Source organism: Mytilus galloprovincialis, chromosome 3 (assembly GCF_965363235.1).
Source record: "Mytilus galloprovincialis chromosome 3, xbMytGall1.hap1.1, whole genome shotgun sequence".
Lineage (NCBI taxonomy): Eukaryota > Metazoa > Mollusca > Bivalvia > Mytilida > Mytilidae > Mytilus > Mytilus galloprovincialis.
In genome coordinates, this window is record NC_134840.1 from 82,277,444 (window position 1) to 82,303,549 (window position 26,106).

Sequence of the window (26,106 nt, forward strand, 5' to 3'; positions counted from 1 at the left end):
AAAAAAGCACTGTTGCAGTATGTTAAAATTTGTTTAAGAGTTCAATAGTTATTCGGTAATTTAATCATAAATAGGGAAATATAAGCATTAAAAACATCACAATTTCCAGTTACTTTTTTACTTTTTAAGAGGAATTAGTGTGGATAGATTTAATCTTTATAGGAAAATCCACATTAGATATGATTGGTGATGAATTTCTCGTAATCCATTTTTCTAATATATTTTTTTTTTGTGAGATTGGGGGAAATCTAATTTGAAAAATCTTGTATATGCAGCGAAATTCCGAACAATGCATTATTCAATTCATTTATTATTTTATTCAGACCACAAAGTAAAGAATAAGTTAAATGCTCTTAACCGGTTTTCGGGTGTTTGTACATACTTGACTTTAGTTTTCTCGTTTGAATTGTTTTACATTATCTTATCGGGGCCTTTTATAGCTCACTATGCGGTATGGGCTTTGCTCATTGTTGAAGGCCGTACGGTGACCTATAGTTGTCTGTGTCATTTTGGTCTTTTGTGGATAGTTGTCTCATTGGCAATCATACCACATCTTCTTTTTTATATTTTAAATCTTTTTTTTGAGTTTCAGAGCACCTGAATATAAAGATGAATTTAAAAAAAAAAAATACTTCGAGTACACTAAATTTATAATGCAAAATTCTTTCTTGATCCTGGTCTATTCTGTTGTTACGACATACAATATAGGATGTGTTTGTTATGGGCACTTCAATTATATATTAATTCAAAAATGATTTACAGCAAAAACAACAATAAGATAGTATCATGTGATAAATGGGAGGGCTATTAAATTTTCGGGCAAAGTGAGAGCAAGAGGATGCTGAAAATATATTAATCGGCTTGATATAAAAAAGACAGTTTGCACAAGATAGAATGTTAATGGATATTCTTCCCCAAAATAGACAGAAATACTTTTTTTTTAACCTTTTGACGTCAAAAAATCCTCATGATCTCACCCAGAACATCAAATCATCGTCCCTTATTTATTTGCATTTGTAAATGTATATGTTCTAGGTCATACAAAAGCGGTTTAATGGTGCTGTTGAATTCCAAAGAAATTGGACTGATTATGAAAATGGATTTGGAGATATATATGGGAAGTTCTGGTTGGGCAAGACAAATTTGACTTATATGCCTTTTGAAAGGCATTCTTTAAAACAATAAATCTTTATTGCTGCTGTATTTAAAGTATAAAACATTGTCATTTTATATGGTCATTTTCATAAATTTCCTGTTTACAAAAGTATGAATTTTTCAAAATTTCTAAGGTTTTTTCTATTCCAGGCAAAGATAACCTTAGCCGTATTTGGCACAACTTTTTGGAATTTTGGGTCCTCAATGCTCTTCAACTTTATACTTGATTGGCTTTATAACTATTTTGATCTGAGTCTTATGTAAACAAAACGCGCGTCTGGCGTATTAAATAATAAGCCCGGTACCTTTGATTTTAAGTATTTTAAGTAAACATGTGCAATCTAAAGAACTTTGTTTCAATTTCATTATTCGTACTTAATAAGTAATAAAAACACGTTTTGTCATTAAACATACCTCAATTGTAAAGGACAATGTTAACCAATCACAACATTGTGATTTCACTTTTAAAGATAGCAGTGTGTAGTTATAAGTTGTTTTTATTTATTTATATGTTTTACAGTTTTAGTGGATAAACCAGCTCTGTTTAAAATATTTATCTCTGATAAGTTTATTTACAACCACTGGGTCGATGCCACTGCTGGTGGAGATTTATTTCCCCGAGGGTATCACAAGCCCAGTAGTCAGCACTTTTTGTGCTGACATGAATTATCATTGATATATTTATAAATTAACTGTTTACAAAATTTTGAATTTTTTGAAATACTAAGGCTTTTCTACCTCATGCATATATTACCTTAGCTGTATTTGGCAACACTTTTAGGAATTTTGGATCTCAATGCTCTTCAACTTCGTACTTTATTTGGCTTTTTTTTAATTTTTTGGATTCGGGTGTCACTGATGAGTCTTTTGTATACGAAACGCGCGTCTGGCGTATATATAAAATTTAGTCCTGTTATCTATGATGAGTTTATTTACTATATGTAAAATTGTTTTCATCATTTTCTGATCAAGTTCATCTTTCAGCCGCTTTGCGCCCCATGATTTACATCTCAAAATCTTTCCTGGACTTGAGACGTTCATTAATTTCTTTTTCGCTTCTTTTCCTTTGTTAGCATGACACCTTCATTTACAACCCTATTCTCCTGCATGTGGATCCATGTTGTGTTTGAAAACATCACAATATTCCAACGCCATCGCACCTCAGTGAAAGGATCATTGCACTTCGACGTGGACCATCGCATTTCAGCGTGACCATCACACTTCAGCGTCCCCATCGCACCTCCGAGTTCTACAGATATAAGTTCGAGATCACCTTAAAATTGTTGACTTTCATAAATCTTAAACAATAATGATATCAACGAAAAAACATTACATGTATATGTTTTATTTGAATAACGTTGTGTTTAATCTGCAAACAGCAATATCGCGTCATTCTGAAGGTTTTTCATAGTGAAATGCAAAATTTATGATGACACAAGCTTACACAAAAAAGTGCACAGGTAAATAAAAGAAAAAACTGATAGACATCGTGTTTTCATAATCCTAGGACAAAAACAAGTTATAAGTATTAAATGTGTCTCCTGTTAATTTTTATGGTTGTAAAAGAGGGACGAAAGATACCAAAGGGACAGTCAAACTCATAAATCTAAAACAAACTGCCAACGCCATGGCTAAAAATGAAAAAGACAAACAAACAACAGCACACACGACACAACATAGAAAACTAAAGAATAAACAACACGAACCCCACCAAAAAACTAGGGGTGATCTCAGGTGCTCCGGAAGGTAAGCAGATCCTGCTCCACATGCGGAACCCGTCGTGTTGCTTATGTGATAACAAATCCGGTAAATAGTCTAATTCGGTAGGTAACATTCATGAAAGGGAAGGGGATTGTAGTTACGACGTAAGGAACATATCCGATATTATTTGTGAAACGGTTATTCCATAACGGTCAACCAACTCGTGATGGCGTCCGTAAAATTTACGAAGGGATGATTTCAACTTCACCATTTGGAACTCTTGGTTTAATAGCTTCCTTGTGAGCAGCAACCCTCTATCAAGAAAATCATGACAGGAAATGCAAGCACGGGAATATCGTATCAATTTGGAGATATATACCCCGTATGCAGGTGCTGCTGGAATGTTACTACTTAGAAATGGAAAGTTCACAATTGGAAAGCTGAAATCATCTCTTTTGTCGTAAAGTTTTGTTTTCAACCGACCCTCATTGTCAATTTCTAGATGTAAGTCAAGATATGAGGCCGACTTGACTGTATCTGTAGTATCCTTTATCTCTAGCTTGATTGAATAGATGCGTTCCACATAGTCACCAAATTTTGAATTATTTAGTGAAAGAACATCATCTATATAGCGAAAAGTAGAGTTAAAGGATATTGCTAACTTCTTCACTTTCTTCCTAAGAAGTTCCTGCATGAAGTCAACCTCATAATAATAAAGAAACAAGTCGGCAAGTAGAGGGGCACAGTTTGTTCCCATTGTAATGCCGACAGTCTGTTGAAAAACACGTCCTCCGAACGTAACAAATGTGTTGTCAATCAAGAAATCAAGCATCTTGATAATATCAGTTTCAGAGAATTTTTTGTTCGAATCAGAGTGATCCTTTACAAAGTAGGATTTATCCCTCCCTAAGACAAGATACTCGTATCTACGTTTGACATTCTTTTTTACGAAGCAAAGCAATACCAACTCTTTCAATTTGTCTTTTAGTTTGGAATGTGGAATACTAGTGTAAAGAGTAGAAAAGTCAAATGTTTTAATACTGTTACAAGATGAAAGAGAGTTAGATTGTATGTACTCTAAAAGATCTTTGGAATTTTTAAGTATCCACATCTGATTCAAGCCCCCTCTAGAATAGGCAGTTTCACAATAACTTTGAAGCCCGTCTTTGATTGCTGATAAAATAGATGTTAATAATTTAGAAAGAGGTTTCGTGGAGTACTTGGAAGACCCAGCAATATACCGTTGTTTGTAAGGACACTTATGTAGTTTAGGTATCCAATACAGGGATGGCAGATCCAGTTCTTCATCTTTGGTTGAAATTCCAAAGGAACACAGAACAGACCTATGATTATCCAGGATTTCCTCTTTGGTAAGTGTCGTGAGGGTATATGTTGAGTTTCCAAGTGAATTGTCAATACCTAATTCGTTTATCAAGCAGTTAATGTAATGAGTTTTACATACAAAAACGATGTTGTTTGGGGCTTTATCTGCGGGGATAACAACATATTTGTCATGGAGGTAGGATAGGTGTTTTGCAACATTTGGGTCTCTAAAGATTGACGTAGCATGGGCATTGATAGACCCATTCAGTTTCTTAATTCTGATTTGTATCAACGACCTCACTGCCTTAATCCATTCGGAAAGAGTGTCTACGTCTTCCTTCTCGCGCTTAGCCCATTACCTGGCATAATCCTCAACTGAATCCATCAAAATTTTAAAGTTGTATTTCCAATTGATGGATTTAGGCTCACGATATTTCGGACCTTTCGATAACACATTTCGTAGAGAAGTGTTATTAACAATGTTGAGGTCACCGGTAATAACGTGGCCAGCAGGATTATATGTGAATTGGGAACTAGCACAAGTGCAATCAGGAGGTCTAGACTTGAAGTCGTCAATATCGAGATCCTGCAAAACGTGTTTGTAATTGAAAATTTTAGTTGCAATAGGTTTGGTATAGGTATAAGAAATGATTGGTACAGACTGGTCTTTGAAATAAGGAGGTATTTTCGATTGAACTAATTTATGATGAAGGACATTGCCTAAGTTGACGCCATCGATACCTTTGTTGGCAAAGGAAAGATTAAGGAAAGATCTTTTCTCTTTTTCATCTTTGCCAATGCGGACTGGCTTGAAAAGTCTGTGACTTGCAATATCCGAAATTATAGCTGTAATTTTGTATTGGTTTGAATGAGGGTTTGTAACAGTGGATTCCAAACATAAATTGAACAGAGAATAAAGTTTTGAAAGAGGTAATGAATAAAGTTTCGTGCGAATGTGATGAATACCTAACGGCTTTTGTATAAAGTCATTAATAGATACATCATGCAGAGAAGGTGATGTATAATGACGATGACCATGACTGCGTCTACGTCGAGGAGTCGCGTTGAAAATATTCATTACATTCACCGAGTTACACGAAGGACTAGATATAATACCTATACCATCAATTTTGTCGTTGCAACCATAAGGTGTCGCAGTTCCCAATTGTCTAATCCAGTAGTCCTCTTTTTGTCTACGGAGAGTTGTTGAAAGATAAGGATTGTTAGAGCTATGGTATATCTTTTCGATAATGCGAACTGTCATGGAAACGATGGAATGATCGGGCTGATTGAAATGCTGGTATGTAAAAGGACCGTGCGAACTATTGTAGAAAGAACTGCTTCCGCGCTTCATCCAAATGTACTTCGGTCATCGCTTTTACACCCCAATAAGTTTACAAAAAGGAACATTCAATTATCAAATAAATTTTAACCTGTTAATAATGAGTTTATTTATTCAAAGTTAAGCACTTTTTTTTATAACAGGAACTTCATACTGTATTTACTTAAGCTATACTAGTATATAAAATAAAGATTATATAAGAACCATAAAGCAATCGAAATCAACATTGTTTGTTTAAATATACACGAATATACTTGTGAACATATATGTTTTACATTTTTAAGATGTTCAAAATATTTGCTATATATTAAAATGTTGGCATCAATATACACCCGTTCAATTTAGGCAACAGGAATATAGCACAGCTAACATCAGAGGGAAATCATGAACTAAGGATCGATGTGGAGGACTGGGACAGAAACTATCGTTATGCAGTTTATGGAAGCTTCTCAATAGGCGACGCATCTACAAAATACCGGTTAAGTATCAGTAATTACTCAGGAAACGCAGGTATATATAAAAAAAAAATATTTAGTGGTGCTAAGGGTGGTTTGTTATGTCTCCTTACCCAGAAAACATTGAATATGTTGACATTTCCAACATTTACGTTAATGCCGATGGAATGATAGTTCACATGCTGAATCTTCTTTTTTGATATGTCTACTTAATGGACATGCCCAAACAACATATTTTAACAGTTTTAAAAAGTTTGTCATAGATATAGCTATGTTCATACATCATTAGAATTTAAAGTTTAAAACTGTATGTGGGCGTAAGTTTCGTGGTCATTGTATTCATTATTAATGGTAAAATTAATTTTTATAATTGTAAGTATAGAGTGGTAAACAGTTGTTTAATATTATAAGAATTACTATTTTTACTAGTAATTTTCAAAAAACAAAACATTGCTTATTTGTTCAGTCCAATCAAAATTGCTTTAAAATTGATAATAAATGAATATGATGACCAAACTTGGTAAATCTTGCTATAAAATTTTTGAGTGCGATATCTAAATAAAGTAATCATAGATACTTAATGAGGCTACTGTAGTATTTTGGGCGATTCTTAACGCTTTCGTTTAAATGAAGACCAATGAAGAACGCGTTTATTCTTGCAAACAATAGACTTTGCTTTTTAACACCTTAAATGGTTAGATATTTGTAAAATATTGTGATTTCCAGTGCAAAAATACCAAATGTGTCCGTACTTCATTTTCCCGTAATAACAATTAAATAAAATTGAGAAAAAAAATTAAAGCGTGTTTTAGAATAACTACAGAAAAACGCAAACTAAATTAAAAGGGCACTTGAGTATACTGTACTATAATATAATTTAATATTGGTCAGTGTTCTTCTCTTATGCCGGAGAATCAAATTTAAAACAAAACAGAAAATGCGGAGTTGAATACACTTTGATGTGTAAGGCACAAAGAGCTGAAATCTGTCTTCAAACGCTTCTCATGGCTAATCAAACTCAACAGACTACTATCTGATTTTACTAATAATAACGAAATTAAGAATAATCCATTTAAAGCCGTGTCTATCAATACAAAAACTGAGAGGCGAAATATACCAACAAAATATACAAACTCATTAGTCGAAAACATACTGACTAGCAAAAATAACACCAAAACGACCAAAGACTGAGCAACACGGCGAAGTATATGTACTGTTTATATCTATCAGGAAAATAACATGTCGTGGTTAATATTGCATCCATTGAAATCTCGTCTCACACATTTCATCAGTGTTAAATTATTTATTTCTTTACTCGTGATGATCCAGTATTCGTTGACATAATACAGTCTTATATATATATATATATATTCTCAATGCTCTTCAAATTTTTACTTGTTTGGCTTTATACATATTTTGATATGAGCGTCACTGATGAGTCTTATTTAGACGAAACGCGCGTCTGGCGTACTAAATTATAATTCTGGTACATTTGATAACTATATATAGATAAAGAGTATTCTTATGATTACATTCAAGAAGAGAGGGACGACAGATACCAGAGGGAAAGTCAAACTCATAGATTTAAGATTTAAACTGACAACGCAATGGCTAAAAATAAAAAGACAAACAAACAAATAATAGTACAGAAGACACAACGTAGGAAACTGAAGATTAAGCAACACGAACCCCATCAAGTTTTTATTATACTTACTTCTTCGTAGATTTGTACAGATTATGTAGACCTTGCTAGGAAAAAAGTGTTCGTTCGTTGTAAAACGTTGTTAAGACTGATACCTAAAACGGGAACGAAGTTTCATTCTTTTTTTTTCAGGTGACGGAATGAGCTATTACAATGGGATGAAGTTCACAACATATGAAAAAGATAACGACAAATATCAAAGAAACTGTGCTGATGATTCTACCTTAAAAGGTGGATGGTGGTACAATAAATGACAGGAAGTAAGGCCATGCTAAATATATATATATATATATATATCGTTTTAAAAAATCTCTCTGAAAAAATCTACTATGAATATTCGGAAAGTGTAACTACAAGTCTTACTATCAATAAATGCAAGCAAATTAATGTATTTTAGTGTCGTTTTTTTTTTCTCTACATAATTTTAGTACATATTACGTGTGGTATAATTATGTTGATGAAAATATAATTTTATAAAAAGAGGCGAAAGATACTAGAAGGGTAGTCAAACTCATAAATCGAAAATAAACTGACAACGCCATGGCTAAAATATATAAAAACATACAAACAATAGTATACAAAATACAACGTAGAAAAAAGAGACTAAGCAACACGAACCACACCAAAAGCTGGGGTTGATCTCAACGGAACTGGAGAGTAGTCTTTAAATTCTTATTCGATGTAGTGTATTTATTGCGGTTAATGTATTTTTTTGTTTTTTTTAACAAATATTTATGCATATAATTTGACCTGTCTAATACAGTAGTTTTTAATACTCATTTCTAAACCTTCTGAAAGAACAAAAATACAGAAAAATAGATTTATTGTGTTTACTTGTATGCTTTCTATGGCGGTAATATCAGACTCTTATGATAGGGATATAAATAGATATACGAAGATGTGGTATGAGTGCCAATGAGACAAATTTCCATCCAAGTCACAATTTGTAAAAAAAATTACAGAGAAATAGATTTGTGTTACATGTATTTGTATACTTTCATATGACGGTGGTTAATATAAAAAAGGGAGATGTTGTATGGTAGACAATTGTCCATCATACGCTAATAACGGGGATACAAATAGATATACGAAGATGTGGTATAAGTACCAATGAGACAACTGTCCATCCAAGTCGCAATTTGTGAAAAAAAATACAGAGAAATAGATTTGTTGTGTAACATGTATTTGTATACTTTCCTATGACGGTGGTTAATATGAAAACAGGGAGATGTTGTATGGTAAACAATTGTCCATCAGACTCCAATGACGGGGATACAAATAGATATACGAAGATGTGGTATGAGTGCCAATGAGACAACTTTCTATCCAAGTCAAAATTTGTAAACAAAATTACAGAGAAATATATTTGTTGTATTACATGTATTAGTATACTTTCCTATGACGCTGATTAATATAATCAAAGAGCTGATAGCTCTGAGGTGGAAGAAGGTGAATAAAGGGTAACTTGAATTACCATAAAAGCAGCCCCACTAACCCAGCCTGCTTTGTTCCATAAACGTAATGACATATTTTTTTCTTCAAACAAGAATGTGTCATAAGTACATGGATTTCCCATCCGTACAATCATTTTCTATGTTCACTGGACCGTGAAAATTAGGTAAAATCTTGTATTCGGCAGTAAAATTATAAAGATCATATCATAAGGAACACATGTGTACTAAGTTTCAAGTTGATTGGATTTCAACTTCATCAAAAACTACCTCGACCATAAACTCTAACCTGAAGCAGGACAGACGGACAGACCAGAAAACAATAATGCCCATAAATGAGACATAAAAAAAATGTTACACTTGTTACATACCTGCCAACTTTTGAAAGTTCCAATGGGGGTTTTCAGTGCGCAACAACAATTTTAAAGGTTACAATTTTTAGCAGAGTATTTTGCACGATCTGGATTGTCTAGAAAGTGTCATATTTGTATGATGAGCTTACATACCCTTTTCTTAAGTCTGTTTGCATGATTTTAGTTATTAAATCAGTAGAAAAGATGAACATGTAGCTAGCAGACCCGGGCTAATTTTCTTGTGTAAGAATATTAGATGCTTGTTGAAATTTCCAATTTTGAATTATGCACAAAGATGGACCTTTAACAGGTTAACTTGGGAACAACACTCCAAATGAGGGGTAACACTCATTGGAAGAACATTACAACCCACTGTAAAAAATGAGTACCTTTATATTCATATTGTTTGATGAAACTTTCCCCCAAGAACTATGCATCTATCAAGTATTAAATGGTCAAAACATGTCAAAAGAATTTTGTGATGTTTCTAAACTTAATTTAGAAAAGTTGTTCCAAATATAATGAATTTTCCCACTTTCGAGTTAAAAATCTTAAAATTTTTTTTCTTTTTTCTTTCAACAGTAAAATTACCCCTTGTTTTAGGGACACCACTCATAATGGGGGGGGGGTGGGGGGGGGGGTCCCAACCTGTTTGTTGGTCTTTGTGAAAAAAAGAATAGTACATTGTGCTTTAAATGATTTAATTGAATACAACAAATTATAACATATGTTACAACTAGTATTATGTCAATAAATTAGTGAAAAAAATTCCATTTATTATCTTTATGGTATGGTAGTACTGCATCATTGAATTTTGTCAATCAGCCATGCTTTTATCCTTAAGCTGTGAAAGAACCTCCTTGCAGATGTAAATTCACATGTCATGTTCACGATTTTACAACTAGATGAAAACAACACAAGTTTAAAATCTATCATGTTAGAATAATCTTCAGAGAATACGTTTTTGATTGGCTTATTAATTTGATTATGAGAAACATAGAATTTGATTGGTTGAACACGATTGCCTTGATGATTTTCACTAAATCGTGTTTTAGAGGTTTTTTTAACGATACCCTTAACATTAATATGTTTTAATAACTACAAGGACGTATTATAAAACATCCTTGATAAGAGTAAAGAAAATGAACACAGGGCGAACGTACTATACGGGCGAAAGAACTCAGGACGAACAGACCCAGGGCGAACATGTAAACAGGGCAAGTTGTCCCGATACCAAATTCACGCATGCATACTACAAATATCTATATTAAAAACATCCGGTTACAAGTAAACAAATAACGTTCATGTAGATGAGATGAAATCTAATAATTTACACAAATAAAAAGGTATGTATTTGCGATAGTGATTGTTTTTCTATCCTAATTTACAAATTCAGTGATTCAGATGCTCAATCATGTGTAAAAATCGATGTCAAGAAACGGAAGTTGTTATGAAATTGTAATCCACAGAAACAGATGCGGCATACGTAGGTGATTCAATGATTTTAAACTCGGCACCATAGACCTTCAGAAGACTTAGTCTTCTCCCACCAAAAACAGGGAGATGTTGTATGGTAGACAATTATCCATCAGACTCCAATGACGGGGATAAAAATAGATATACGAAGATGTGGTATGAGTGCAATGAGACAACCTTCCTTTCTTCCCCTTGTCTCCAAGCTCCCAAGTTTCACCTCAGTACAGATCCTTCTTTTTATATAAATTAAGAAAATATAAGTCGATCTTAACGAAATGAGATATGTGGTATCTTTAAACTAGAAGCTCTCAACAAGAGCCTGTGTCGCTCTCCTGCATTTACCAATGCTTTGTAAATCATGTGAAATTAGGTTAAACCATAATTAATAGTATTAGATATAAGTTATTATCAGATACTATAATCATATCTAAGATAATAACCAATAAACAGCTGCACCATGAGCGCATGATACGCCCGACGTCTTGTGTGGAAGTTTTATGCAATAATCATCAATAGTTTCTGAGAAAGTTTTAAGTAATAATCATTTATTGTTTTTGAGACACAGCGGGACATGTGAAACCCCTCCCCCCCCCCCACCCTGTTTTTTTTACAAAAAACTAAATATCACTAAAATAAAATAAAATTTTGAATCAAACCAAAAAGTATACAGATATTTAGATTAATATAACGAAGAAATGTGTACAGTTTCAAGAAATAATAATAAATTGTTTTTGAGATACGGCGCGACATGTAAAAAAAACATCCCCTTTTTTACAAATTACTCAATAACTCATAAATAGAATTTTCAGTCATCACCAAAAAGTATACAGATCTTTATATTAATATAACAAAGAAGTGTGTAAAGTTTTAAGCAATAATCATCAATCGTTTTTGAGATACGACACAACATGTAAAAAAACCCTCCCCCTTTTTTACAAAATACTCAATAACTCAAAAATGAAATTTTGAATCATCACCAAAAAGTATACAGAATTTTAGATTAATATAACAAAGAAGTGTGTAATGTTTTAAGCAATAATCATTAATTGTTTTGAGATACAGCGCGACATGTAAAAAAAACCCTCCCCCTTTTTTACAAAATACTCAATAACTCAAAAATTAAATTTTGAATCATCACCAAAAAGGATACAGATATTAAGATTAATATAACTAAGAAGTGTGTAAAGTTTGAAGCAATACTCAAGATTCATTTTTGAGATACGGTGCGACATGTGAAAAAAAACACACCCCTGTTTTAGTTACAAAGTGCCGTAAGTTACCAAAAAGTATACAGATCATTTGACCATTATAAGAAACAACTATATTAAGTTTCATGAAATTTTGATAAGTCGTTCTCAAGTTACAGTGTGACATTTTTACGCCGGACAGACAGACGGACGGACACCGGACATTTGTATACCATGATACGTCCCGTCAAAATTTTGACGGGCGTATAAAAACTGCAAAACGTCCTTGAAATAATCAATTCAGGGACAGAAACCCAACAATGGGTTGTCGAATTTGTCTGAAAATTTGTGGGCAGATAGATCTTAATCTGATGAACATTTTTACCTCTGTCAGATTTGCTCTAAATGCTTTGGTTTCTGAGATACACACCAAAATCTACATTTTACCCCCTGTGTTCTATTTTTAGCCATGGTGGCCATCTTGCTTGGTTGGCCAGGTCACCGGACACATTTTTTAAACAAGATACCCCAATGATGATTGTGGCCAAGTTTGGTTAAATTTGGCCCATCATTTTCAAAGAAGATTTTTGTAAAAAAATACAAAATTGTATAAAAATTGTTAAAAATTGACTAGAAAGGGCAATTACTCCATACGTGGTCGACTGACAATTTTGGTCAGTTGACTTATTTGTAGATCTTACTTTGCTGAACATTATTGTTGTTTATAGTGTATCTCTATCTATTATAATATTCAAGATAATAACCAAAAACTGCAAAATTTCTTTAAAATTACCAATTCAGGGGCAGCAACCCAACAACAGGTTGTTGTATTTGTCTGAAAATTTGTGGGCAGATAGATCTTAATCTGATGAACATTTTTACCCCTGTCAGATTTGAATTTGCTCTAAATGCTTTAGTTTCAGAGATATAAGCCAAAAACTGCATGTTACCTTATTTTCTATTTTAAGCTATGTCGGCCATCTTGGTTAACAGGCGGTGTCATCGGACACATTTTATCAAAACTAGATACCCTAGTGATGATTGTGATCTAGATTGGTTAAATTTGGTCAAGTAGTTTCAGAGGAGAAGATTTTTGTTAAAGATTACAAATTCGTATAAAAACTGTTAAAAAAGGACAATAAAGGGCAATCACTCCTTAAGGGGTCAACTGACAATTTTGGTAATGATGACTCATTTGAAGATCTCACTTTGCTGAACATTAATGCTCTTTATAGTTTATCTCTATCTATAATAATATTCAAGGTCATTACCAAAAACGGCAAAATTTCCTTAAAATTAACAATTCAGGGGCAGCAACCCAACAAGGGGTTGTCCGATTCATTTGAAAATTTCAGGGTGGATATATCTTGACCTGATTAACAATTTTACCCCCTGTCAGATTTGCTCTAAATGCTTTGGTTTCAGGGATATAAGGCAAAATCTACATTCCCCCTATGTTATATTTTTAGCAATGGCGGCCATCTTGGTTAGTTGGCTTGGTCAGTGGACACATTTTTTAAACTAAATACCCTAATGATGATTATGGCCAAGTTTGGTTAAATCTGGCCCAGTAGTTTCAGAGGAGAAGATTTTTGTAAAAGTTAACAGACGACAGACGACGCCGAACGACGGACGCCAAGTGATGAGAAAAACTAACTTGATCTTTCAGGTCAGGTGAGCTAAAAAGACATCAACCCAAAGACAAACTAGAGACTCTAAAGAGCCTGTGTTGCTCACCTTGGTCTATGTGAATATTAAACCAAGGACACAGATAAATTCATGATAAAATTTTGTTTTGGTAATGGTGATGTGTTTGTAGATCTTACTTTACTGAACGTTCTTGCTGCTTACAATTATCTCTATATATAATGATCTTAGCCCAGTAGTTACAGTAGAAAATGTTAGTAAAAATTTACAAGTTTTATGAAAAATGTAAAAAATTTACTATAAAGGGCAATAACTCCTTAAGGTTTCAATTGACCATTTTGTTCATATTTGACTTATTTTGATGTCTTACTTTGCACTACATTATTGCTGTTTACAGTTTATCTCTATCTATAATAATATTCAAGATAAAAACAAAAAACGGCAAAATTTCCTTAAAATTACCAATTCAGGGGCAGCAACCAAACAACGGGATGTCCGATTCATCTGAAAATGTCAGGGCAGTTAGATCTTGACCTGATAAACAATTTTACCCCATGTCAGATTTGCTCTAAATGCTTTGGTTTTTGAAATATAAGCCAAAAATTACATGTTACCCCTATATTCTATTTTTAGCCATGGCGGCCATCTCGGTTGGTTGGCCGGGTCACCGGAAACATTTTTTAAACTAGATACCCTAATGATGATTGTGACCAAATTTGGTTTAATTTGGCCCAGTAGTTTCAGGTAGCAATACACAGTTAGGAGTTTAGTTTCGCATTTTAGCCCCTGTGGATTTTTCAAATAGGAAAGTTATTGTGTAATAAAATTCATTTTTTGACAGCTGAGTACTAATTTAGCCTTCAAAGATGGTTTATAAGAGCATCAAGATTATTTTTTACATGTTTTATGTGCTGTTTTCTGTTTGACAATCCGTATTTTCATAGCTAGACCGGCCATCGGTCCAGAAATTAATGTAATGTAGACAAAAACTTTTTTTCTACACGAAGTTTTTGACGAAATTTTACAAAAAAAATGAGACGACAGACATATGATTTTCATGGGATTTGCTGAATGATATATGTACACAGTTTCCGAAAATGTATTACTTCAAGCGATTGAAATTCTACTTTTAGACAAATTTTGGGGAAATATGTGACATCTTTTCCCCCTTTTTGCAATATTTTATAACAAATAAATGCAGTGTTGCCATGGATACACCCAAAAGAAATTATATTTTACCATTTCATATACTGGATATAAAATCGATGGAAGATTCTGATTACATGCATATGCCGATATATGACACAAACAGTAAGCTTGATATTGCAAGAAAGCAATGAAAAGGGGATGGTAAAATTTATAAGGGCAAATTTTAATATTTTTTCCTAACTGTTTATTGCTACCTCAGAGGAGAAGATTTTTGTAACAGTTAACGACAACGGACGACGGACGCCAAGTGATGAGAAAAGCTCACTTGGCCCTTAGGGCCAGGTGAGCTAAAAAAGAAGTCAACACTATATGTTCAATAATTAACAAATTCTAAGACGTTTTAAGAAATACTACAGTAGTTAAAAAAAATAGGTTTTGGACTATTTAAGACATGTCATCAATTCTGCATTCGCCAGTCACAAATACAAAACATTTGGATAAGACAAATGATAATCACTAATGGCGGTAATGGGGATTAATTCGATAAACGGATTTTGATAGCATAAACAAAATATGAAATACAATATTTTGTGTCGGTATAGAAAAAGGGTAAAAAAAATGCTGCATTACAATTTCATTCAAATCAACTTTTATGGCCACAACATATAATAATATCCCATAAAATCACTATTTATAAACAATGCCATTTCAAAGCCTACAGTATCATTATTGCTTGTAAGGAAGAACTGGAGCAGGTGGATCAAATCCAAATGGTGGTAGAGAAGCTGATACAATTTGTCGTTGGAAAAACATCCACATCAAACTTGTCATTGAAGCTCCCAGAAACTGCATTTTAGTTGTTGTTGCTGGTGTTTGAAGTATGGTTATTAGTTCCCAGCCTTGATTTCCCATATTTTCAATAACATTGTCCCAATTCGTATCTATCACCATGGTAGACGTGCCTATCCCAGCTGAGACTGACCCAGGAGCTTGGTATTCAACCATGGTACCTTCATACATTGGTGTGTTGTCATTCAGGCGAGACTGGGATTTCTCAAATATAAAGATTATGTTTAAAACGGATGTGGTTGAACTTGAAACCAATCCAGTCATACCCGAGGAGGTATCAGCTGACATATCGTTAAACACTTCGATAAGACGCCATCCTGTTCCTAGATATTGATTCATTACTCCTTGCCAGTCTAATTGTAACACCCAATTCTGATTTGGTGTACCAAATCCCATGCTAACATCAAACTGCGTGGTAAATTTCAGTGGGACAGCTTGGTACTGGTACAATTCTGGTGAAGGGTGTTGTGGTATTTCAAAGAATAAATCGACGCCATAAACTAAAAAAAAACAGCACATTAGAAAATATGTAAAATTGTAATATCGTTATCGGAACTCCTACAATAGTTAACTACACACCCTGTTATATGAACCATAAAAGTATTAAATAAGAAAATTTATATTGTTAACTTAAACACAATATCTAATTCTTGTTCACTTCCATTGAAGAATATCCTCAATTTGATAATTTGTGAACTTAATGACAACCTTTTTTTTTATATCTAAAGTTGTTTCACATTCAGTAAACTTGTTTGTCACTTAATATAGGTGTTGCTGTTTCAGGTGTTGGCGACAGACAGACAGACAGACAGACAGACAGATGCTCTATCTGATAGAAAAATAGATGTATACACAAGCTTCGCTAACAAACACCGCTTAGCCACAGATTGTTGTACCCCCACTGGTTTGGTTTGTGAAGTAGTCCATCTTTAGTTTTCTATGTTGAGTTTTGTGTGTTGTTGTGTGTCTGTTTGACAGACAGACAGACAAATGCTCAGTCTGATAGAAACACACATATATTGTGTACCCGAGCTTCGCTAACAAGCACAGTTTAGACACAGATTGTTGTACCCCACTGGTTTGGTTTGTGTAGTAGTCCATCTTTAGTTTTCTATGTTGAGTTTTGTGTGTTGTTGTGTGTCTGTTTGACAGACAGACAGACAGACAGACAGACAGACAGACAGACAGACAAATTCTCAGTCTGATAGAAACACAGATCCTGTGTACCCGAGCTTCGCTAACAAGCACAGCTTAGACAAATGTTGTTGTACCCCACTGGTTTGGTTTGTGTAGTAGTCAATCTTAATATTTCTATGTTGAGTTTTGTGTGCTGTTGCATGTCTGTTTGACAGACAGACAGACAGACAAATGCTCAGTCTGATAGAAACACACATATATTGTGAACCCGAGCTTCGCTAACAAGCACAGTTTAGACACAGATTGTTGTACCGCACTGGTTTGGTTTGTGTAGTAGTCCATCTTTAGTTTTGTATGTTGAGTTTTGTATGTTGAGTTTATGTGTTGTTGTGTGTCTGTTTGACAGACAGACAGACAGACAGACAGACAGACAGACAGACAGATGCTCAGTGTGATAGAAACACAGATCATGTGTACCCGAGCTTCGCTAACAAGCACTGCTTAGACAAAGATTGTTGTGCCCTTACTGGTTTGGTTTGTGTAGTAGTCAATCTTAATATTTTTATTTTGAGTTGTGTGTGTGTTGTTGTGGGTCTGTTTGACAGACAGACAGACAAATGCTCAGTCTGATAGAAACACAGTTCTTTTGTACCCGAGCTTCGCTAACAAGCAAAGCTTAGACAAAGATTGTTGTGCCCCTACTAGTTTGGTTTGTATAGTAGTCAATCTTTAGTTTTGTATGTTGAGTTTTGTGTGTTGTTGTGTGTCTGTGACAGACAGACAGAGGCTCAGTCTGATAGAAACACAGATCATGTGTACATAAGTTTCGCTTACAAGCACAGCTTAGACAAAGATTGTTGTGTCTCTACTAGTTTGGTCTGTGTAGTAGTCAATCTTTAGTTTTCTATTTTGAGTTTTGTGTGTTGTTGTGTGTCTGTTTGACAGACAGACAGACAGACAGACAGACAGACAGACAGACAGACAGACACAGATGCTCAGTCTGATAGAAACACAGATAATGTGTACACAAGCTTCGCTAACAAGCACAGATTAGACAAAGATTGTTGTGCCCTTACTTGTTTGGTTTGTGTAGTAGTCTCCCTTAATATTTCGATGTGTGTTTTGTGTGCTGTTGTGTGTCTGTTTGTCTTTGCTGCTTTTTTTTTTTCAGACATGGCGTTGTCAGCTTATTTTTACCTTATGAGTTTCAATTTTCCTTTGGTATCTTTCGCCTCTCTTTTGTAAGCAGTATATTGGATAGAATCGTCTAACCTCTAGTTCGAATAGGCATATAAGTGAAAGGGACAAACTCGTGTGTTTGGCCTGTATGATTTCATGATATTCCTCAATTTAATTGTACTCACTTCTGCTCCTCGAATGCATGTGACCCTGTCCATAAGCCATACCACTTCCTACTCCCATAGTCTGAGGACCGTACATATTCAGATCTTGTGGAGGTCTGTGACATCCGGTGATTTCTATACAGCGCAGACGACATCCCCGACATGCGTAGTCGTTTATCATTTGATACAAATGCTGAGTTTGCGTCTGTGTTTGTGACGATGTATGGGACATAGAATGAACTCCAGTAAGAAATGTTCCAGATTCAATCGACGATTTTATTACTTGCAACGAAAATCTTTCGTCTGGTTGGAATTTTGGTTCATTCTTTCGGAATATTGCCTGTGCACGAAGTGTTGTCGTAGATGACATGGTCATAAATCCCGATGATTGAATAGATCCCGGTGTTAGCTGAAAGGACATAAGCCGGTACCCAAGGTCATACATCTGTGTTAGATGTGGTACATATGCATTTGGATCTGATGTAGTCAATTGCATATTAGGGTTGCTTAGAAATGATAAGTTCATTTGAATAGTAAAAGGAATGTCAATTCTAAGGAATTGGTAATCACATGGAATGCCATTGTAGGGAGGTTGCGTCGGCTGGACAGGCTGGTTTTGTAAAACTTTCCCGTTATTAGAGTGTCCATTTTTGCTTGAAGAAGAACCCATTCTAAAAACAAAAAATAATAGTTATGCGCCACAATGAAATTCTAAATCTATGAAAAATTGTGCACTTTTTCACCAAAAAATATAAAACAGTGTCGTCACTTTTCCTCCCTTGAATGTTGATGTAGCATTCCCTTATGACTAAATACATACACCATGTAACTTCTATTGAGATCGTCAAACTGAAGTTACATGCGAGTAATTTATCTTCATTAGAATACGAATGTTGTTAACAAGATAAATGAGAAAAGTCAAAATAAGAAAATAAAACAACAAGTTTGATAGTTCTCAGGGTAACTATAACTAACAAACATAAAGTAAATGCTATCTTTTAAAAGAAATCAAAAATATTACTATATTATATCATGGTAACTAATTTGTTAATGCTGCATAATTCAGATAGTTATTGTAACAGCTTTAGATAACTGAATAATTATCACTGTAAAAAACCGGAATCTTCAATGGCCTGTGCTTCTAATAATGCTGTAATTGTTATTGAGCTTCATCATCGTTATTTGTTTGTTACTTGTTGTCGGACTGTTGAAATAAAATTTAACAGTAGAATATTCCTTTTTATTTCATACCATTTTATTTTATTTTATTTTATTTTTATACCATAGGCGGATCCAGGGGGGGGAGGGCATGGGGGCCGGACCGCCTTTTCGTCGGGAAAACCGTAGACTACAAATTTGGTTTTTGCTGCTTCTCTGTTTTTTAAAAGAGCAAAGATTGGTTGAATTTGAGTTTTAATAATTTGTCCAGGTAAGGTGGCTCGTCTTCCTGTGGGCTATGAGTTTCTGAACAAGATAGTTGCAAATTCGGCTCATTGCAACGCGTGGTTAGGTATAAAGCAGCTCTCGTGTTAATACATGTAACATTTACATGTTCTCGTCCTTGTATGCATGTTTTTTTTTGTCAGTAGATGTTTTAAACACCAATGCATCCACCATCCACATCGTCCATGATCATCACATAACTTCGGAATGCCTTTCCACCCGGCCATTATTTATTATACTTGTTTCAAAGCAACTAATGCCTTTATGTGTCATACATTGTGCATAAAGGCATTAGTTTCTTTGGTCACACTATTACATGTATTATATCGGTGGAAAGCTACGATTAGGGGGTAGTTTTTGGCGTTTAACGCGGGTACACAAGTACTTAAAGTCTGACGGAGCTACATATACTGATATTATATGTACATCCGTATATTTGAACGATTAACAACAATACTGAATGGACCATATAAAATTGTAATTATATTGTATTTAAATACGTCGTTCGGTTTAATCAGGGTCACCCAAGCTGTGCAGATTAAATCCAATATACCGACTTGCTTGGTCAATAACTATAACTTAAAATACATGTTTTTATCGTTATCTGATCGATCTGAGACTACTATAAAACATAGCCTGGCATCCGGCCCAATCTAGCTGCGCGGAGTATATTGTTACACGTCTGGCTATACTGACAAGATTAGCCAGGACCCGAGGCTATATAACACACAGTTATAGTAGTCTCAAAATCGATACAGACAAGACACTTTTGCTCATAAATAACAAGGAATTTAAAAGAAGGCCTACTAAAATAATTGTAGTGAGAAAATTAATATAGACAAAAAATAAATAAATGCGATATTTTAATATTTGATTCATATACTTATTTACTTTTACCTAAAATTGTTTCCTTTTACGAGAGACACATACCACAATTGTACAATATGTTCACAAATTGATAATTGGATGGAGAGTTGTCTCATTGTCACTCGTACCACATCTTCTGATATCTATTTACTCCAAACTATTACAGTTACAAAAGAAGTAATGCACCTTTTCAGTTTAATGAAAAATAAATGTTATATTTGTAGCCCATTATGTAAGCCAGCTCCCTCGTGTATCGTCTCGTATTAATCTAATACACAAGGAATTTATCGGCTGTCTATGTAATAAAGTTAACTTACCTGATACGATTGTTTTGGATCGATGATTACATATCAACAGAAAAAAATATGTATTATTATAATCTAGCTGTAAGAAATGAACTAGGACTTCTGCCATTAGAAACATTCATAAAAACCCAAACTATGATGTACATATCTAGATTAAATAATGAAAATCTAAACCCATTTCTTAATGAATCCTTTAAATTAACTAAAAGTTTAGATACTAAAGGAACATACTCTTGGTATACTTTTGCAAATTTGCAAAAAATGTGTCACAAGATATAAATATTGACATCAAACTTATTGAGGAAACTAAAACTTTGAAACAGACTAAAATGTTAAAACCCAATTAAAAAAGGGTTATATTAACTATTATCAAACTCTTATTGATGATAAAATAAATAACTTAAACGAAAATAATAAAATATATCTATATATATAAATTTTTTAAATCTAATATAAATAACCAAATGAAATACTACCTATCGCACCCAAGTAAAGAAACAAGAAAAATGTTAACAAAATTTAGAATAAGCGATCATTGTCTCTTACTAATAGAATCTGGACGATATACCAAATACCACGAAATGAAAGAAAATGTAAAATATGTAATGTCTTGGACGATGAATTCCATTTTTTCTTTAACTGTAAAATAAATAAAAATAAAAGAGAAATCTTTCTAGAATATTATATACAAAAATATGTAAATTTTAATACACTTAATTTTACTGATAAAAAATGTGATTATACTAAATCTATCAACACCAAATGATGTAAAAGCAGTTGTATCTTTTATTAAAGAGTCATTAGAACTGAGGAAAGGAGAACAATAACTGTTTTTATCATATCTCTTATAATATTGTCGAGTTTTCATTATGTTTGATCATGTTTGTTTTGTCAATGTATTTGTCACAACCAAAATTTTTTTTTGTCTGTTTTGCAAATAAAGAATTATTATAATTCAGCACACAGAAATTATAGGTTACACGCAGTTAACAGGTGTACCGGGTAGTTTTACACAAATAACATCACCACGTACATGTACATGTATGTCTTCAAAACTAAAGGAAAGACTCTTTTGTTATTCCAGAGACATATAACTCTGGTTATTCTAAATATATTTTCAATGCGATTTTATCTTACTTCATTGCAATAATGTGACGTGAAAAATATTTCCCACTGGACGTTAAGGAAGACAACATTGAATCAATATCTGCCAGTGCTGGGACCAGAGACATTAAATACTATATGTCTCTGCTAGGACTCAATCTAGTATTATATATTAACATATATATATAGAGAGAGAATAATACATGGCAAAATCCGTATCATATGTCGTATCATCCCGAGACACCAATATCAGCCCAAGGGCCCATTATGTGATACGGATTTTGCCATGTTTTATACGCTTTATCATATATTTCAACAGGAGAGTTATATTATATGAACTGTTCACTGGGTTACCTTCAGTTCTTCTTTTGTCTTGTTTTAAAAGCCTTAAAAGAACTGATCAATTACTTACCCAGACTAGCGTAATTTTGTATTTGATTCCAGTGGAAATCCTCTAAATTGTACGGTCTCTGAAACGTGATCGAATCTTTTATGAAAACAAAATAAAGAGTAGCTGTATGCAGTTGTGATTCTCGACCTCCGTCGATATGTACTCTATATTTGAGTGCTATATTTTCACAAAAATATATTGTCGAATATAATGGAAGGGTAAAGGCCTAGATATATATCTCTGGTAATGGTTATTTCGAAATAATAATGACACTTCATAATCAATTGCATACGTTTATAACTATTGATTTATGTATATACACACTGCATAGTAACAAAATACTAGATAATCTTTAGCTATACTTACATCTGTTATCCTCTAGTTTCGCTTCAGGAACTGGTCAGTTAGGTCACTTATTTAGGAGTGTGTAAAAAGTCGTTTATAAATAAACTACATGACATCAAATTGTAAAAACTAAAAATAGCGCATTCAATAAAATAAACAATAATATTCACTACAGGTAAAATCTTAATAAATTGCCAATCTGATCGGAATGTAGAAAAAATATTGACGAAGTTTGAACTAAATTATTCAAAAGACGAATTTACATCTTTTTTTCTAATTTTGTCGATTACTTTAAAAATTATAGTACAAAGAGAGAAAATCTAGATACAAAATTAAACAGAAAGCCAAGGTCTACAAATTGAATAGTTTGCATAACTTTAATAGACTAGAAAGATACATACAAACTGGTCAAAATAGCCGAAATTGTCAGCAGAGTATGGACGATTTTTTTACCAATATTTTACGTTTTGGTAAAGATATCGAAGTAGGTAAAGATTCTGGATTTGGAATAAGTAAAGATATTGGAATAGTAGATATTGGAATAGGTAAAGATAATGGAATATGTAAAGATTATGGAATAGGTAAAGAAAGTGGAATAAGTAAAGATAATGGAATAGGAGATATTGGAATAGGTAAAGATAATGGGGTAGGTAAAGATACTGGAATAGGTAAAGAAAGTGGAAAAGTAAAGATAATGGAATAGGTAAAGATACCAGAGTAGGTAAAAATAATGGATTAGGTAAATATAATGGAATAGGTAAAGATAATTGAATAGGTTAAGATACCAGAGTAGGTAAAAATAATGTAATAGGTATTAATATGTAAAGATACTGGAATAGGTAAAGATAATGGAATAGGTTAAGATAATGGAAAAGGGAAAGCTAATGGAATTGATAAATATACTGGAATAGGTAGAGATACTGTAATTGGTAGATACTGATATAGGTAAAATTACTAGAATAGGTAAATATTGGAATAGGTAGGGATATTAGAGTAGATAAAGATATTGGAATATATAAAAATACTGGAATAAGTAAAGATACTGGAATAGGTAAAGATACTGGAATAGGTAAATATACTAGAGTAGATAAAAATACTGGAATAGTTAGAGGTATTGGAATATGTAAAGATACTGGAATAGGTAAATACTGTAATAGGTAAAGATACTGGAATAGGTAGATACTGTGATAGGTAAAGATACTGGAATAGGTAAATATTAGAAAAGGTAGAGATATTGAAATATTAGTATCATTAAAAAACGATGTGCCTTTCACAAGGCGAAAAAAAGCATATCATAAAACTAGAGGCTCTAAAGAGCTCACCTTGGTTTGTGTGCATATTAAAAAAGAGGGACGAAAGATACCAAAGGGACAGTCAAACTCATAAATCTAAAATAAACTGACAACGCCATGACTAAAAATGAAAAAGACAAACAGACAAACAAAAGTACACATAACACAACATAGAAAACTAAAGAATAAACAACACGAACCCCACCAAAAACTAGGGGTGATCTCAGGTGCTCCGGAAGGGTAAGCAGATCCTGCTCCACATGTGACACCCGTCGTGTTGCTTATGTGATAACAAATCCGGTAACCAGTCTAATTTGGTAGGTCACATTCATGAAAGGGAAGGGGATTGTAGTTACGACGTAAGGAACAGATCCGATATCATTTGTGAAACGGTTATTCCATAATGGTAAACCAACTTGTGATGGCGTAGGGATGATTTCAACTTCACCATTTGGAACTCTTGGTTTAATAGCTTCCTTGTTAGCAGCAAACCTCTATCAAGAAAATCATGATAGGAAATGCAAGCACGGGAATATCGTTTCAATTGGGAGATATATACCCCGTATGCAGGTGCTGCTGAAATGTTGTTACTTAGAAATGGAAAGTTCACAATTGCAAAGCTGAAATCATCTCTTTTGTCGTAAAGTTTTGTTTTCAACCGACCCTCATTGTCAATTTCTAGATGTAAGACAAGATATGAGGCCGACTTTACTGTATCTGTAGTATTCTTTATCTCTAGTTCGATGGGATAGACGCGTTCCACATAGTCACCAAATTTAAAATTATTTAGTGAAAGAACATCATCTATATAGCGGGAAGTAGAGTTAAAGGATAATGCTAACTTCTTATCTTTCTTCCCAAGAAGTTCCTGCATGGAGTTATCCTCATAATAACAAAGAAACAAGTCGGTAAATAGAGGGGCACAGTTTGTTCCGATTGGAATGCCGACAGTCTGTTGAAAAACACGTCCTCCGAACGTAACAAATATGCTGTCAATCAAGAAATCAACAATCTTGATAATATCAGTTTCCGAGAATTTTTTGTTTGAATCAAAGTAGGATTTGAATAGGCAGTTTCACAAAAACTTTGAAGCCCGTCTTTGATTGTTGATAAAATAGATGTTAGTAATTTAGAAAGAGGTTTCGTGGAGCACTTGGAAGACCCAGCAATATACCGTTGTTTATTAGGAGACTTATGTAGTTTAGGTATCCAATACAGTGATGGAAGATCCAGTTCTTCATCTTTGGTTGAAATTCCAAAGGAACATAGAACAGACCTATGATTATCCAGGATCAAAACATCGTGTTATTTCTGATTAATTTTTCGAATTACTTTATTAAGGTGTTGAGAACCTTTGGTGACCCCATAGTTTAAGTGTCTTTAAAAAGTACATAGTGAGCAGTGGTCATTACATACAAACGTTCACCTAAATTGTCCCAGTCAATGGATGAATTTAATGTGTCAATCAATGGCCACAGCCACACTGTTTTGAATTTCGTTCTAGACACATTCGGTTTCTTTATTCTGATTTGTATCAAGACCTCACTTGTACTTCTGATTGATGGATTTAGGCTCACAATATTTCGCACCTTTCGATAACACATTTCGTAAAGAAGTGTTATTAACAATGTTGAGGTCACCGGTAATAACGTGGTCAGCAGGATAACATGTGAATTGGGAACTAGCACAAGTGCAATCAGGAGGTTTAGACTTGAAGTCGTCAATATCGAGATCCTGCAAAACGTGGACACAGATGGATTCAAGACAAAATTGTGTTTTGGTGATGGTGATGACTTTGTAGATCTCACTTTACTGAACATTCTTGCTGCTTACAATTATCTCTATCTATAATGAACTTGGCCCAGTAGATACAGTAGAAAATATTGTGTAAAAATTTACAAAAAAAATCAAAATATATGAAAATTGTTAAACATTTTAAGAGGTAAATTGACCGTTTTGGTCATGTTGATTTATTTGTTGATTTTACTTTGCTGTACATTATTGCTCTTTACAGTTTATCTCTTATCTAGTATAATAATATTCAAGATTATAACCAAAAGCTGCAAATTTTTCTTAGAATTACCAATTC

The 26,106-nt window shown here is 33.6% G+C and overlaps 1 protein-coding gene across 2 annotated transcripts; it reads right to left on the reverse strand.

The window, feature by feature from the left end:
- Positions 1–15,370: 15,370 nt before the first annotated feature.
- LOC143069130 (uncharacterized) lies at positions 15,371–22,861 on the reverse strand. 2 transcript variants are annotated; one of them, XM_076243605.1, is made up of 4 exons: positions 22,747–22,825; positions 22,402–22,459; positions 18,292–18,941; positions 15,371–16,290 (listed from the first exon to the last, which is right to left on the reverse strand). In XM_076243605.1, the coding sequence occupies exons 3-4, from the start codon at positions 18,938–18,940 to the stop codon at positions 15,668–15,670; spliced, it is 1,272 nt and encodes a 423-aa protein (XP_076099720.1). In that variant the 5' UTR covers position 18,941; positions 22,402–22,459; positions 22,747–22,825; the 3' UTR covers positions 15,371–15,667. The 2 variants fall into 2 exon arrangements, with proteins under 2 accessions (XP_076099720.1, XP_076099719.1); XM_076243604.1 differs by lacking the exon at positions 22,402–22,459 and having other exon boundaries at positions 22,747–22,861.
- Between the last annotated feature and the right edge of the window lie 3,245 nt (positions 22,862–26,106).